Source organism: Centroberyx gerrardi, chromosome 8, assembly GCF_048128805.1.
Source record: "Centroberyx gerrardi isolate f3 chromosome 8, fCenGer3.hap1.cur.20231027, whole genome shotgun sequence".
NCBI classification, from domain to species: Eukaryota; Metazoa; Chordata; class Actinopteri; order Beryciformes; family Berycidae; genus Centroberyx; species Centroberyx gerrardi.
Window position 1 is genome coordinate 16,663,410 of NC_136004.1, and position 13,495 is coordinate 16,676,904.

The window sequence follows — 13,495 nt, forward strand, 5'->3', positions numbered from 1 at the left end:
GAAATCTAACTTCTGCTATACCTCTAAGCACATTACAAGCATTTCTGAATGAAAATGAGAGAACCAGCGAAATTACAATAACTGGTAAGAATATAAAGGCAACAAATGAATTTCTTTTTGCAAAAGGACCAACCCCAGTATCCCCAGGCCACAAACCTCAGTTCCCTGAGTTAGTAACAAAGAACGTCCCTATGGAGGTGACAGCTATCAAAAATAACCTTCAGCAACTATTGCATTCATCTTAAGGAGCAACGTCTATTAGTTAGAAAATACATTAATCTATTGTGCAAGCACTAGTGTGTAATCAAAGTACAATTAGAATTTCATTTGTGCAATCTACTAGCAAGGCAACATAGGTCACCAATAAGAAGAGGTATGTTGTAATCCTTAAAAGTGTCATTAATTAGAATTAAAGCTGCGTATATGTGTGTGTGTGTGTGTGTGTGTGTGTGTGCGTGTGTGTGTGTGTGTGTGTGCGTGCATGTCCGTGAATAGGTGAAGGTGCATTCAGGGTTCTGCTGCCAGTAATTATGCAGTTTTATCTTGTTGCAAATTTTAAGCTTAGTTTGCTGATGCTTCTAGTTTTTCTAGTTGGTAACAATCTCTATTTTGGGGCTTAGCAAACTTTCAAAGTCCTATTATTGTAAGTAATGCCATGCAGATCTACGGTCTGTTTTAGCCCATGTGAGCATACAACCAAATCTGTTATTTAAAACTTAGAAAAATTCAGTTCAGATTGTATGGTCTTATTTTGTTACAGTGCATTCAGGATTATAGCTATATACAACGTTATTTGTACAAAAAAATGCCAATGCCCATCCCTGGCTTCTTATAAACAAAGTGTACAGGTAGATACATCATGCAGCAGCACAGAGGCTGAATCCAGTATTGCTTTGTTGTGAAACATGACAGCACTGTCACAAAAGACCTGCCAACACAGCGTTTAAATGTATTAAAACCGTGTATGGCTCATTTTGTCACCTTAAAGTGTCTCTCAGGAACAAAAGCAAGTTTCAGCCTTGTCCACAGGGAAGTGTGTCTCAAACAGATCCAGGACAGACGCGGTCCTCAGAGAACGTCCCCAGTATGAGTGTGTCCAGACCAGGATAGCTGCTCAGTGTCTCAGCACCATAAGTGTCCATGTTGAAGTGTCCGGTGGACTTTGGGTCTGCCTTCGGGATCTTCAGGTGGATGCTCATTGAGAGCCTTTGTCAATCAACCAAGAGATATCTCCAGTCCTGCAACCCAGAGGGTGAAACGCCCATCAGACAGATGCATGAGCAGTTCAGACCGACATTAAATACATACAGTATTAATCAAGTCTTCAGACACAGGATTGGTAGCCACTGTGTGCTCAATACGGTTGAAATGGAAAATGAGAAAAGCACATATTTTCGTACTTGCCAAGTCGTGCTAACATCCTTCATTTTGTGTGTGTGCGTTATTAGAAATGGAAGACATGAGAGACATGGAGAACACTACAGTCAAACAAGCCCACTAAACATAGTGACAAATAGAAAAACTGTAACTGATAGCTCTCCCTGTGCATTCACAACATATTAAACAACAGTCAGGTAATGGTACTTGTACAGTAACATGACCATGTTATCTTATATGATTGACTAATTTACATAAATAATAGACAAGTTAATGTACAAATATGTATATGAAACTTGGTACTAGCTATGGCAATAATGTATTTATTAAATATGTAAAACAACAGAGTGTTATTGCTCTGTGAAGTGCAGTTACAATAAGCCAACTATAGTTTGACCTGTATAATACTTTCCATGTGATTAAAGTCACAAGGTGTATGACTCTTCGTGTTTCCTGTCAGGGTGATAACATTTGTCTTATGTTTTTTCTTCACTGTAAAACTTGAGAAATCTAAAGAACATAACAGCCATTGTAACCGTGACCAGATTTAAGACTTGGAAATACACTTACTCCACATCTCGCTTCTTAATCGTCTTTCCAGACCCTAAGACCTCTGCCACACGGGATACAATAGGATCATAGTTCATGCTGGCCACAGCAACCACCTCCTCACTCCTATAGATGGGGCAGATTAAGACAAAGAAACTATAAAAACTATCATTAAATTAGGTGGAAAGAGTCACAATCAACCTAAGATCAAAATGAGCTCACAAATACAGTGTGACAGTAAACCAAATATACCTCAACCTGAAATATTCTAGCTTATTCAATCATGACATGAACTGAAATCAACCAATCTTATACAAACTATATTTACCTGGTATAAAAGGCCACAAATCTCAGTTCGTCCAGGTCTCCTTGTATGATGACATCATCGAACCCATCACCATAACCTTCACAATAAGAAATGACAACACTTTTACACATATTTTAATAAACAGCAGAAAGAAGAACAATCCAAGTCAGGCTCAGTTCTAGATTCTAGGTCTTTGTTTCTGCAGCTAGATGGCAGTGTAGTAACTACCATCTTTACAGAAACCCTCTAAAGAGCTGTGGCTTAGCTCTCTTTTACAATTCACAATGACACTCAAACTTCTGACCGTGACATTTCTTTTCCAGCATATCTACTTAATTAGGCCGACCAAATCTTAGGCTAGATAAACCAGACGCTCCCTGCATACCTTACCTGCATAGCGTATGCTCTTCCCAAACATGGCTGACCAGAAGTAAGGCACAGTTTTAACCTCAGTGGCTCTGCCCATCATGCTGAGAGCCGCCACTCTTCCTGTCAATTAGGTAAAAAAAAACCCAGAAAACAACATAGAAAGTGCTTTTCACAAAACTGTCTTGAAGCATGAACACTTAAATCATCATCACACCACATCATAAAAGCCTGGGGAACACATTAAGTAGGAGATGAGAAACTGTTGGATGCTGAAGGAGCTGCAACACACTCACCATGCACATGAGCCATCTGCCAGTGAGGGATGTTCACCTTCTTATTGCTGCGCTGCAGGAAAGGAAATATCACCACGTCTCCTCCAGCAAAGACACCGTCCACATTTGTCTGCATCATCTGGGAGGAAAGTTGAAAACAATTAATGAACAGAAATTAAACGAAAAGGGATAAAACACAACGTTTGTGAATGCTGTTGAATTAGCTCATCAGCTTGTGTGGTGTAGCAGGTTTTCCACAACACCTTGTTGACAGTGATGAAGCCCTTGGAGTCCATGTGAACGCCACTCTGCTTCAGGAAGCCAGTTGCAGGAACAGAACCTGCAGGAAACACATGATAGGTTAAATATGGAGCTATACGTAGGAGCCACACCGATGAAAATCACTAGCCGTTGTAATTCTTTGTCATTACAGATAGGGAGACAGTGGGGATAATGTATAAGGAGAAAGGTTTTATGTTCATGAGCTTCACCTGCTCCGATGACACACACGTCTGCCCGTAGCACTTTTCCACTCTTCAGTACCACCTCTTTGAGCTGTGTGACAGAAAAACAAAACAGCCAGGTCTTGTACTAGATGTGTGTGTATCGCTAGATTGCTTTGATACTTCTGTTCGTTAAATGAGTTCATGAGTACAAAGTTTAGATTGTCCTCAAAGTTGCCACACACTCCAAATTCAGGTGTTTTTCCTGTCTTAATTTGTTTAATAGTCTTGTGTTTCCTGCCGGACTGTACTCCATCTGGATCCCTTGTCCACTGTAAACATGAGTTAGATAGAGCAAGAGCAAGATAGTCCTACTGAGCATCATGTCATGCTGTTTCTCTCACTTTCTGAATACCTGTCCATGATGGCCTATCATCTCCGACACCTCGTTCAGCATGTAGAACTTCACCCTGTTGGCCTCAAACAGCTGCAAAGACAAAACACACCACACAGGTAATTAGCAACAGCTTTAAACCCACAGTTTAAAGCACATAGCTGTAAGGGGGAGAATTTACCACATGTAGTTCCTTGCTGAATCTCCATGTGTCTGCATGATCAATCAGTGCTAATGAGAATTCCCTTTGTGGGTGCCGGTGTATTGAGCAGAAGAACACGCTTTGCATTTTAACCAGTCGTGTTTTTTTCCAAAGAGAATGCTGATGATGGTATTTTAGAGGTGGTTCATGTTCTGAAAAGCTTGATTTCCCAGGGGTTTGTCCCTACCTTCATTATGGCTTTCCCTACTTTCTCCCCAAGAGCTGTTTTAAAGGGGACTGATTCGATCCCAATGATGGAGACAGAGTGGGCCTTGTCGGTGAGAGCTGCAGCCACCTCCATACCTGGCAACGCAACAAAGAAACAGCATGTACATAATTATCGTCTATATAATTCAGAATGATGTACGGTGTACCACTTTCATCCAGCACAAATGGGAAGAATTGATTCGTTAATGTGCCTTTTTCTCACCAACAAATGACGTTCCCACAATTACTGCGTTCTTGTTGTTGGCCAGCCTGGCTACGCTGTTCGCATCGTCAGGCGTCCTGAGGTGAAACACGTTCCTGACATCCTTGCCTTTGTAGTTCATTGGTTTGGGCCTTTCAAGCAGAAAACGGAAGCAATCAGATGTCAGTTTATTTATTCACCAACTCAATACCGACCACAAGAAGGAAAAATCCTCACTTGCTTCCTGTAGCAATAAAGAGTTTCCTGTACTCCATCCTCAAGCCATCTTCAAAGGTCACAGACCGTGTTTTGACATCAATTGCCACAGCCTGAAACAAATATCCCAGAGTTACACAGGCATGCATCATACGGTAAAAGAAAATGTTCCCTCTACTAGTTGCTTTCTGAGACCAATTGTGGTACCAGGGCTTCAAATTAACCAGTTAAAAAGTAGATTTTCTTGCAAATTTGTAAATGGAAAGGTCGTTCTCACCTATATTAAATGAAATAACTAATAATAAAGAATGCTATATAATTATCAAACAAATATCAGTATCACTTCACAGTTTGGGTTGACCATCTCTCACCTCCTTCTCTGTGAGCAGTTCAATGTCGTGGCTCTGGAGGAAGTCCATGGAGCGCAGCCTCAGCTGCTCTGCTGTGCTTTCTAGGGACTGAGGGGCAGAGAGTTACAGTGCAGAGAACAGCTAAATAAATTCAATAAATCCAAAATCCAAAAACAATCTTCCCCACAATTTTTGAACCCAACACAAACATTGTCCAGGAATGTTTTCTTAAGATTACAGCCTTCAGATCTTTGGATAATACTGAACTGCAACAAACCATAAAGGATAGTTGACCCTGAAATCTGTGACTATGATTTATGATGATATTGGCATGGAGAACATTGTGGGGGGAAACAGTGTACAGTTAAATCAGTCAGTAAGTGAATACCCAATTCCAATCAGTCACTTATAGTATGAAGTCAACATTCCTTACATATTATTATGAAAGTAAATAAACATCCAAAATTGCATAAAAAAGCATGCGACTACCAAAGAGAACCAAAACACGGTCAAGGTTTTTCCATCTTTTCATTACAGACTGGAGTCTCATGCTTTCTGAATCAATTTTGGCCGTCGACTCATGTGCAAAACATTTCCTCCAGAGCTTTGTGGCTGTGAAGTGAAGCCATTCCCCGAAGAGCGCCTGTTTTAGCAGTGTTGACCAAAGCGGCGCCTCTGCAGTGTGTCATGCAGCATTCCTGGTAAACTCAGTATGGTCTCGGTTTTGTGGCCAGGGTCTCTGTACAAACCTTACTCAGTTTAGGCCTGTCATATGGAGGATGCTTGTCCATGGTGCACATGACAATGCGATCGGTGAAGCCCTCCTGCCTCAGCGTCTCTGCGCACACCAGACCTGCTGGACCTGTCGACACAGTCCTGTTACATCCTGGACATAAACTAGCAACATATGTATCAAGTCAGAGGTCAGCAGTGAGAGAGCCTATTCAAACAGACTTGTATCCTTGTTCTTCTAGTAGTGGGAATGAAGGGAGAGGGAAAATGAGCCACTGACCTGAGCCGATGATGAGAACGTGGCTGAAGCCTGTGCTGGAGTTAATGACTGCTGAACATCGGGCCATGGGCTTTGACCTTTTCTGTGACTGAAGAGCCTGGAAATGTTTGCAAGATCTCAGATCAATCAGGGCGTCTGTTTATTTGCCTGCATAAATTCTCCACGTTCCGTTTGTTTTCTTTACCTGCTTGTTTGCCCGAATGATCACCTTGTCCTTTTCAACTCTGACCTGGAGCAAACAGACATGAGCGATGTGTACACTTTTTGACGCTACTTAAGAGACATGATAAGGCAGGGAATGTGACAGAGATTTCACCAGCGGGGAAGGTCACCTGGAAGGTCGGCAGGCTGTCCAGCCCGGGGAAGTCCTCGATGTCTCCTGTTGCGATGTTGAAACACGCACCGTGCCAGGGACAGCGCACGTGGCCTTTTGACAAGACACCTGCAACGACAGAAATGACTCAATTGTTCAACTAAAATCAAATGGTATGTGTCTCATATATGAGTGCTCTATATCAGCGATTCTCAACCTTTTTCATATCAAGGACCTTAATTTAGACCCCCATTTGATGAGATTTTGTCTAGGTATTTTTTTTGTCAGATATGATTTTGTCCAGAATTCCAAGACTATTTGCAGTTAAGGTAGAGAGATAACAGTGAAACTATGATCAAAATAGTCATTCTTCTACATTCTCTAATTGCGTTAACTTAAATAATGATGATGTTTAAAAATGTATCAATTTGCTGGAGACCCCCTCGAATCTCCTCAAGGACCCCTGGTGGTTCGCGGACCCCACGCTGAGAACCACTGCTCTACATAATAGAAAATCATAGCTGAACATATTTGATTCACCTTTGACCAGGGGCGCACCATAGTGTGGACACTTGTGGCCCATGGCTGAGAACTCTCCATGTTCTTTGATCAGCAAAGCTCTGCCGCTTCCCAAGTCCACTTCTCGCATCCTGTCAAAAACACACAAACAGGTGTGTGTGCACGCTGCAAAACTACAACCGAACACCCATCTGTGTGTGGATATATATGTGTGTGTATAAGAGATCCTGCTAGGTGTCTATGGGAGGAAATAGCTGTCTTTTTCATATTCTTACTGTCCATTTTCCAGATCTTTAACGTGACAGACGGAGGCCTCCACATAGTCCCGTGGCTTGTGGTAGAGGCGGAGGGGGGTGGAGTCCTCGTCGGAGCCGTGTCCCAGGGCCCCGTTGGGTCTGCAGTCGGCGAAGGGGCTCGCTTTGCCGTTAGGTGACAGCCCATCCACCTCTTTCTCTTTCTCCAGCAGAGATAGTTCCACTTTAACTTCAACTGTGCAACACAGACATGACTTCTTAGACAATGCAGGACTACACAAGGAACACACTCAATGTTTTTGGTAACATTCAATCATAAATTGAATGTTACCATAAATTCTCTCTCCATGTTAGATTACCGTTGAAATCCATGGAAATCCATGTATGATTTTCACTATATGATATACTATCAGATGATTTATGCTAACAGTCATCAGTGATTTGCACTATAGTTGCTGTTCTCTGTTCTCTGTTGGTTATTTCATTATTATCCCTACTCATAGCTTTGGAGGTGTAATTTGCCATTTGGCTAGAAAGGACTTCTACTACTTTGTGGCAAATTGAGTCTGACAAATCCAGAATTTAACCAAATGAAAGCAGGAAGCAGATGACTGGAGCAACAGTTTGTAAGGGCAACCATGTTTTCTTTTCTTTTCTTTTCTTTATTGCTATCAGATAATGATATGTTTGAATCAGAATGATCAATTGTTGACAATCAACACCAATCCAGATGTACAAGTACTTTTAAATGTCCATGTCTCTCCTCTAAACAATAGGAAATCAGTTATGCAAATGACCAAAACAGTCGCATCTCCCTATGTAGAGTGATGCTAAAAATAGAGTAACACCATAGGTATCCCAGTCAATTTTACAAGTGACATAGGGAGTCCACAAAAATGAAGCAATCACGTGGTAGCTAGACTGGTAGCTAAACCATCAGTCACTAAATAATCATTTTTCACACACTGCTGATTCACCTGTGAGTCGGCCTTTATCAAACTGAACTTCGCTGACTAGAATCCCCATTAATAATAATACTTTCATAAATGAAACTGACCGGATCACAGAAAAACATTTAAGGACAAAACCAGCAGCATTCGTATACATTTTCAGCTTTGCTGCTTGCCTACATTTGTGGATGTGAAAACAAACACACTATAACAGGAGGGAATGAACATCTATCTTTTGGGAGCCATCCAGCTTTCTTTGATGACATCTGATGCGCCGCAATGGGGTTTATATTTCTGAACATTAAAAAATGGTTGTATAACCCTTTTTCACTGCAGCAGGCTTTATCTCTTCGGCTGGAAAAATGTGCTGATCATCCGGTTCTTACACAGTAATCTGGCTGGAATTTTCTCCTGCTGAGCAAGTCTTAATTAAAATCAATGGAAAATCATAACAGTGACTGCAATTGCAGGAGAAAAGAAAGAGAAAGCTCTCCAGAGTTAAAGAGAATCTAGTTTCTGTCTTTATATCTGTGACTAAATGGGAGATTGTCACAATCTGACAGATGAATCCACTATTCTACTTTAGATAAGTTATGTGACTTTACATCTCACCTTCACTACTCTCAACTCATATTACTAATATTATTATTAAGTCACTAAATTGATACTTAATTTGATAAGTACTAAAAACCAATGTGATTTGGTTCAGAATATATAACTAAACATTTTCTTTTTATCTTCAACTTTTCAGTGTTTAGAGTTTTATCACAAAGACGTGTTATTTACTTTAACACTTTAAACATATACGTTTTAAGTTACACCCACATTTCACCACACATTTATGCAATATTTGTATAACTTTTTTTGCATTCTATTCTTATATTTTTCTTAATGCCAAGGGAGAATCAAAGAGGGCAATGTGCAATATTTAAAGGGTCTCTTGTAATATCGTTGTTTCCTTCACAGATCCTGTCACAGTTCTAATTTATTCCTACTTCCACTTAAACTTATATTTATATTTATTTTCAGATTGGGAGTGGTCTTTATTTATACTTTACATTTAAAGTTTAGGCCTCAGGATTGGCTCTCCTTGATATTCTGTGAGAAATGTATTCCTTGTGCCTAGTTGCCATTTTCTCAATAAAAAAAACACAAATACTTTTATGTGATCTATGCCAAGACTGCGATTTGAAGCTACAATAATCGGTGCTCAAGACCACAGCACTAATCCCAAGACTGTTTTGTCATAGGCACTGGAGTAACCTTTCTGCTGGACACTTGAGGTCCAGCCTCATAGAGGAATGTTGCTCACTGATTAAGCCACTAACTAACAAAGTCAGTCCAGCACTGAGCTGCGAAAATCTCTCCTCTGAAAGCCTGTAGGTGGTAGCGTCATCACAACTGATCCACTGCACCAGGATCTCTGCTCTGTCAGGTGGGAGCAACAGTCCATCCTTAAACTCTGGTGCTCTAATAGAGCAAGTGGTGTGGATAATCATATTCAGCATGTGCTTGCGCTGAAGCATTAGCTCATGATATGTCATTATAAGCCAACTCCTTTAAAGTATCAATGATCAGATTCATAAACCATTGGGCTGCTCTGCCATTTCATAATTTACTCTATTATTCATCTCCTAAGTGTGACTTTATTATTGCCAACATGTTAATTACAAGTTTGAAAAATCTAGAAACATGCAAAATGATTCACTATATGAATAAACCTGCAGTCACTACCTTGTGGTCAGTGCTGAACGGCGCTATTCACCACGTCTCTCTCAAATCTGTTTCTTTGGCTTTAGCAAAGCAAAATGGTGCAACGCTGTGACTCAGTGACATAAAATAAAGTGCATAGAGGACTTGTGTTTGGCAGAGGGAGCCATACTATAGGCGTTCCAGTCAAACACATTAGTTATATGGAGTTATTAAACATTTTCTCCCAGGGTCAATGGCCGTATAACATCTCCAATAATGTTCATTCTCTGCTGCAATCCTGCTCCACTTTTCTCCCCAAACAGATTCCTTTAACTTTCTTCTCAGAGTTTCTTGGCCGAGATTTTTCTGTAAGTTCTGGCACTCAGTTGATTGTAGAGTTTGCCTTAGATGCAGTCATTATTTCTTCCCTTTTACTTGTCATAGGACTGAAAAGAATGTTTTACATTTAACAATTAAGTTTAATAATGAGTTTGGTAAAATTCTCAGCTCTCACCCTATCGCAGTCCATTGTTAAAACATGAGCAATGAATTATTCTTCAAATCAGTTCTGCTTCATTTTCTAATTAGGCCTCAGTGCATGGACAGGTGCCTGGATAGCCTATAAAAAACTGTCATACTACATTATGTTATGATTAACAAGTACAATATGTATTTAACTTAAGCTGCTTCAGCTAACTTTGATTTTAGGACGTGCACTCATACAACAAATGTGTGAAGTTGGAAATGATGAGGGAATGTCTTAGAAAAAGAAAAGAATTGAACAGATTCACACTCATTCTCTTCAGTGACTTCTTCAGTAACTCATGACAGACATGACAGACAAGATTACCTTTGACTGGACGCAATTGCCAAACTGATGCCATATTATGCCTATTTTCAGTACTTTACCGTGTTTTATGCTTATGCATAGATTTCTCATGTGAATCTAGAAAATATGAATAATATCTGTAAAACTGTGTTGTATTCTTGTAAAGTTAATTTTGTCACCTATTGTTAGTAAGTGGTGGTCACACTGCTATCTGGGAGCCTAATGTGTTTAATAGACTTTGACTAATGAGTCCTTAGAGGCCTGACAGTCTGGGGCCTCTGTTCTGCTAGACTGGGCCTTTCTCTCAGTGCGCTCTCCCCCGGTGAGATGACTAGTCCCTTCTCCTTCTTACTTTACCCCCAACACATGATGTGTTCAATACATGATTTGATCTCAAAGCCCTTGCTTTTCCAAATAGCCAAATGGCAAGTACAGTGTGTGAGTATCACCGTAAAGCCTGCAATGTAGCTCGATAGCTACTCTCTTCATCAGGGCAGCATTGCTCACATTGGAGTGGCAAAACATTGTGTCAAATTTAGATATTCATGTCTCAGTATGTAATCCTCTCGGCCCAGATGCAGCAGAGAGCATTAAAATTCCTCCCCCACAAAACACTACACTACAAACAGGGGAGGCTGTATATAGCGGGGGACATGAGCGTGTAACAGGATTTGGAGGGGATGAGGTTGGAAGCGGGTTGGTTACCTGGTTTGGGTTTGGAGAAGCATCCTCCCATGGTGGGCCCAGGATGGAGCCAGGAGACCTGGCTGAGGGACACCCAGGGAGAGGGGGAGGGAGAAGGGGGGGTCAGATCCTCAGGCTGGGCTGCTTGGTTGGGAGGTAACGGTAACACTGGAGGGGGGGTATGAGTACCTGCAGGTCCAGGCTGGCCATCGCACACGTCAGCTCCTCCACATAACCTGAATGGAGTGGGAACAGCTTCAGAAACACACATCACCCTGCTGTGCAGATCTATATGTGACTCACTAGTATATAATGGTTTATAGCTGCTCTGCCTAGCAACAACATGAATAGGGTTGTTATGATATGGTATTAAACTGTATAATGTATTAATCTAGGAGGTAAAAACTTAATTAATTGGGTCAGGTTTGATATAACATGGCTGGTTTTCTTTTTGTTCAGTAGGGTTGTGAAGGTGGTTGTGAAGACTATAACAACCTGTAGCATTCATCTCACTATTTGCAGCAACTCAACAGAACTGTTAACAACTTTTTTATGATCCTGAATCCCCTAATCAACCACAGCAATCAAAGAGTGTGTTTGTAGTTATTTATCTTAAAGTTATCTTAAATGTCAGGATGGGGTCAGGATGACACAGAGTCCAGGGGAGAACTGCTGCGTGTGTGTGTGTGTGCGTGTGCGTGTGCGTGTGCGTGTGCGTGTGCATGTGGGCGTGCATGTGTGTGTGCATGTGTGTGTGCATACATGTTGTTGCGTGTTAAAAAGGAAGTAATTGTGTTAATTGGGAACATTTCCACACACATTGTTACCTTTGTTCATGCATATTGCATGGGAAACCGTTAAATATTAACAGCACTCAGACACCTATTAACTTTCTCGTCACACTGTGTTTTAAAGGGAAGCTGGGGCCCCTTGAGTTTCATAATGTCTCTTGTTTTGTTGCCATGTTGCCCACACATTGCTGCCAGCACTCCTGGTATTTCACCCACACCTAGTTACTCACAATGCACTGGTTGGTATGAATTTGAGCAGACACAGGATGGCAGGTGTATCACTCAACGTAGTGCGATTCATCACCAAATTATCCTTTGGAGGTACAACCAAAAGGACTACTTGATATTCTGAGCACAACTTAATGTCCTTGAAGTTCAGAAAAAAAGGCGTGCACTGTTGAATGGAGCGCTGCTTAGCAAAGTTCCAGAGAACAAATGAGAAATGGAAAGATCTCCGCTGGCTGCCTACAGATCTAGTTCGGGAAGAGTCTGTAGCTAATATTGACTTGTTGTATCTATACTATGCATTTGTTTAGAGATCAGACATATTTCACTGAAAAAAAACATGCTGGAACTCATGCAAAACTATAAAAATTAACCAAAGCCAATGGTGATTTTTTGCTCTAATATCTTGTCAAACTTTTCAAACATCTTTAACAAATGGAAAAAGGCTTTTTTTTGTAGAATGTGGGTGGTATTCCTACAGTATTTATCCAAATCTCCATGGCAACCATGTATCTTTTTCTACACTCATTGCACATCCACACTATCCTAGCAGTCTTTGATGTAGTGAAGCACAGCAGTGCTGCACTAAATATAGAAGACAACATATCAAATCATGTTGTGTTGAGAAAGAAAGATGGTGTTGCCTTTTCTGCTAGGAGAAAGAACCATGGAGATTTCTCTCACTCACATGCTGCCACTTTAATAATTTGGTACAACTGAAAATTTGATGAACAACAAATTGGATCACAAAAGACCGCCATCGTGGGGTTCCAGCAAGCCCAAGATATTTTGTGCAAAACTAAAGTAGGTTAAGCAGATTTGGTCCTCACAACATATGACGCAGATCCCAGTCTCACTGTTGGGCCTGTCCCCAAGCAGTGCTAATAATCCTTCCTGCAAACAAGCTGTCAGTTTCACTCACTTCTCCACAAATGTAATACCTGTTACTGGAATGTAGGAGGAATTAGCAATTGCAGCTGGTAGTTGGTGGTGAGGGAGCCGATCTATAAGACTGAAAAGCAGGAATGTCGAGCGCAGAGCGAGCGCCCACACTCTGATGGCCACATCCATCACTCAAAACTGGACTCCCTTCACCAAACTGGTGCTTTCATTCTACGACAGCAAACAGCGTTGTTATTGACCTACACAGATGAAAACACCGTACGAGGGCACTCATCACTCAATCACTCATCGAAGAGAGCTGCCATTCTTTATTTTGAGAAAGAAGCCCTTCCCTCACAGCAGGAGACCTTTGCTCCATAAGAGCAAATGTCCCATAATATTCCTTACAGCCAGTAACAAACCTGCTCATCGCCAATAAACTTGTAATCACAACAA

The 13,495-nt window shown here is 41.1% G+C and overlaps 1 protein-coding gene across 2 annotated transcripts; it reads right to left on the minus strand.

The window, feature by feature from the left end:
* Positions 1-1,195: 1,195 nt before the first annotated feature.
* On the minus strand, positions 1,196-11,193 carry aifm3 (AIF family member 3). Of its 2 annotated transcripts, XM_071899772.1 has the most exons (20): positions 11,163-11,193; positions 7,008-7,221; positions 6,754-6,863; positions 6,233-6,342; positions 6,085-6,129; positions 5,901-5,997; positions 5,638-5,750; positions 4,910-4,996; positions 4,560-4,651; positions 4,344-4,474; positions 4,101-4,216; positions 3,733-3,804; positions 3,366-3,429; positions 3,138-3,214; positions 2,896-3,013; positions 2,624-2,722; positions 2,255-2,330; positions 1,948-2,052; positions 1,401-1,421; positions 1,196-1,238 (listed from the first exon to the last, which is right to left on the minus strand). In XM_071899772.1, exons 1-20 carry the CDS (start codon positions 11,191-11,193, stop codon positions 1,196-1,198), a joined length of 1,821 nt encoding a protein of 606 aa, XP_071755873.1. The 2 variants fall into 2 exon arrangements, with proteins under 2 accessions (XP_071755873.1, XP_071755874.1); XM_071899773.1 differs by lacking the exon at positions 1,401-1,421.
* Between the last annotated feature and the right edge of the window lie 2,302 nt (positions 11,194-13,495).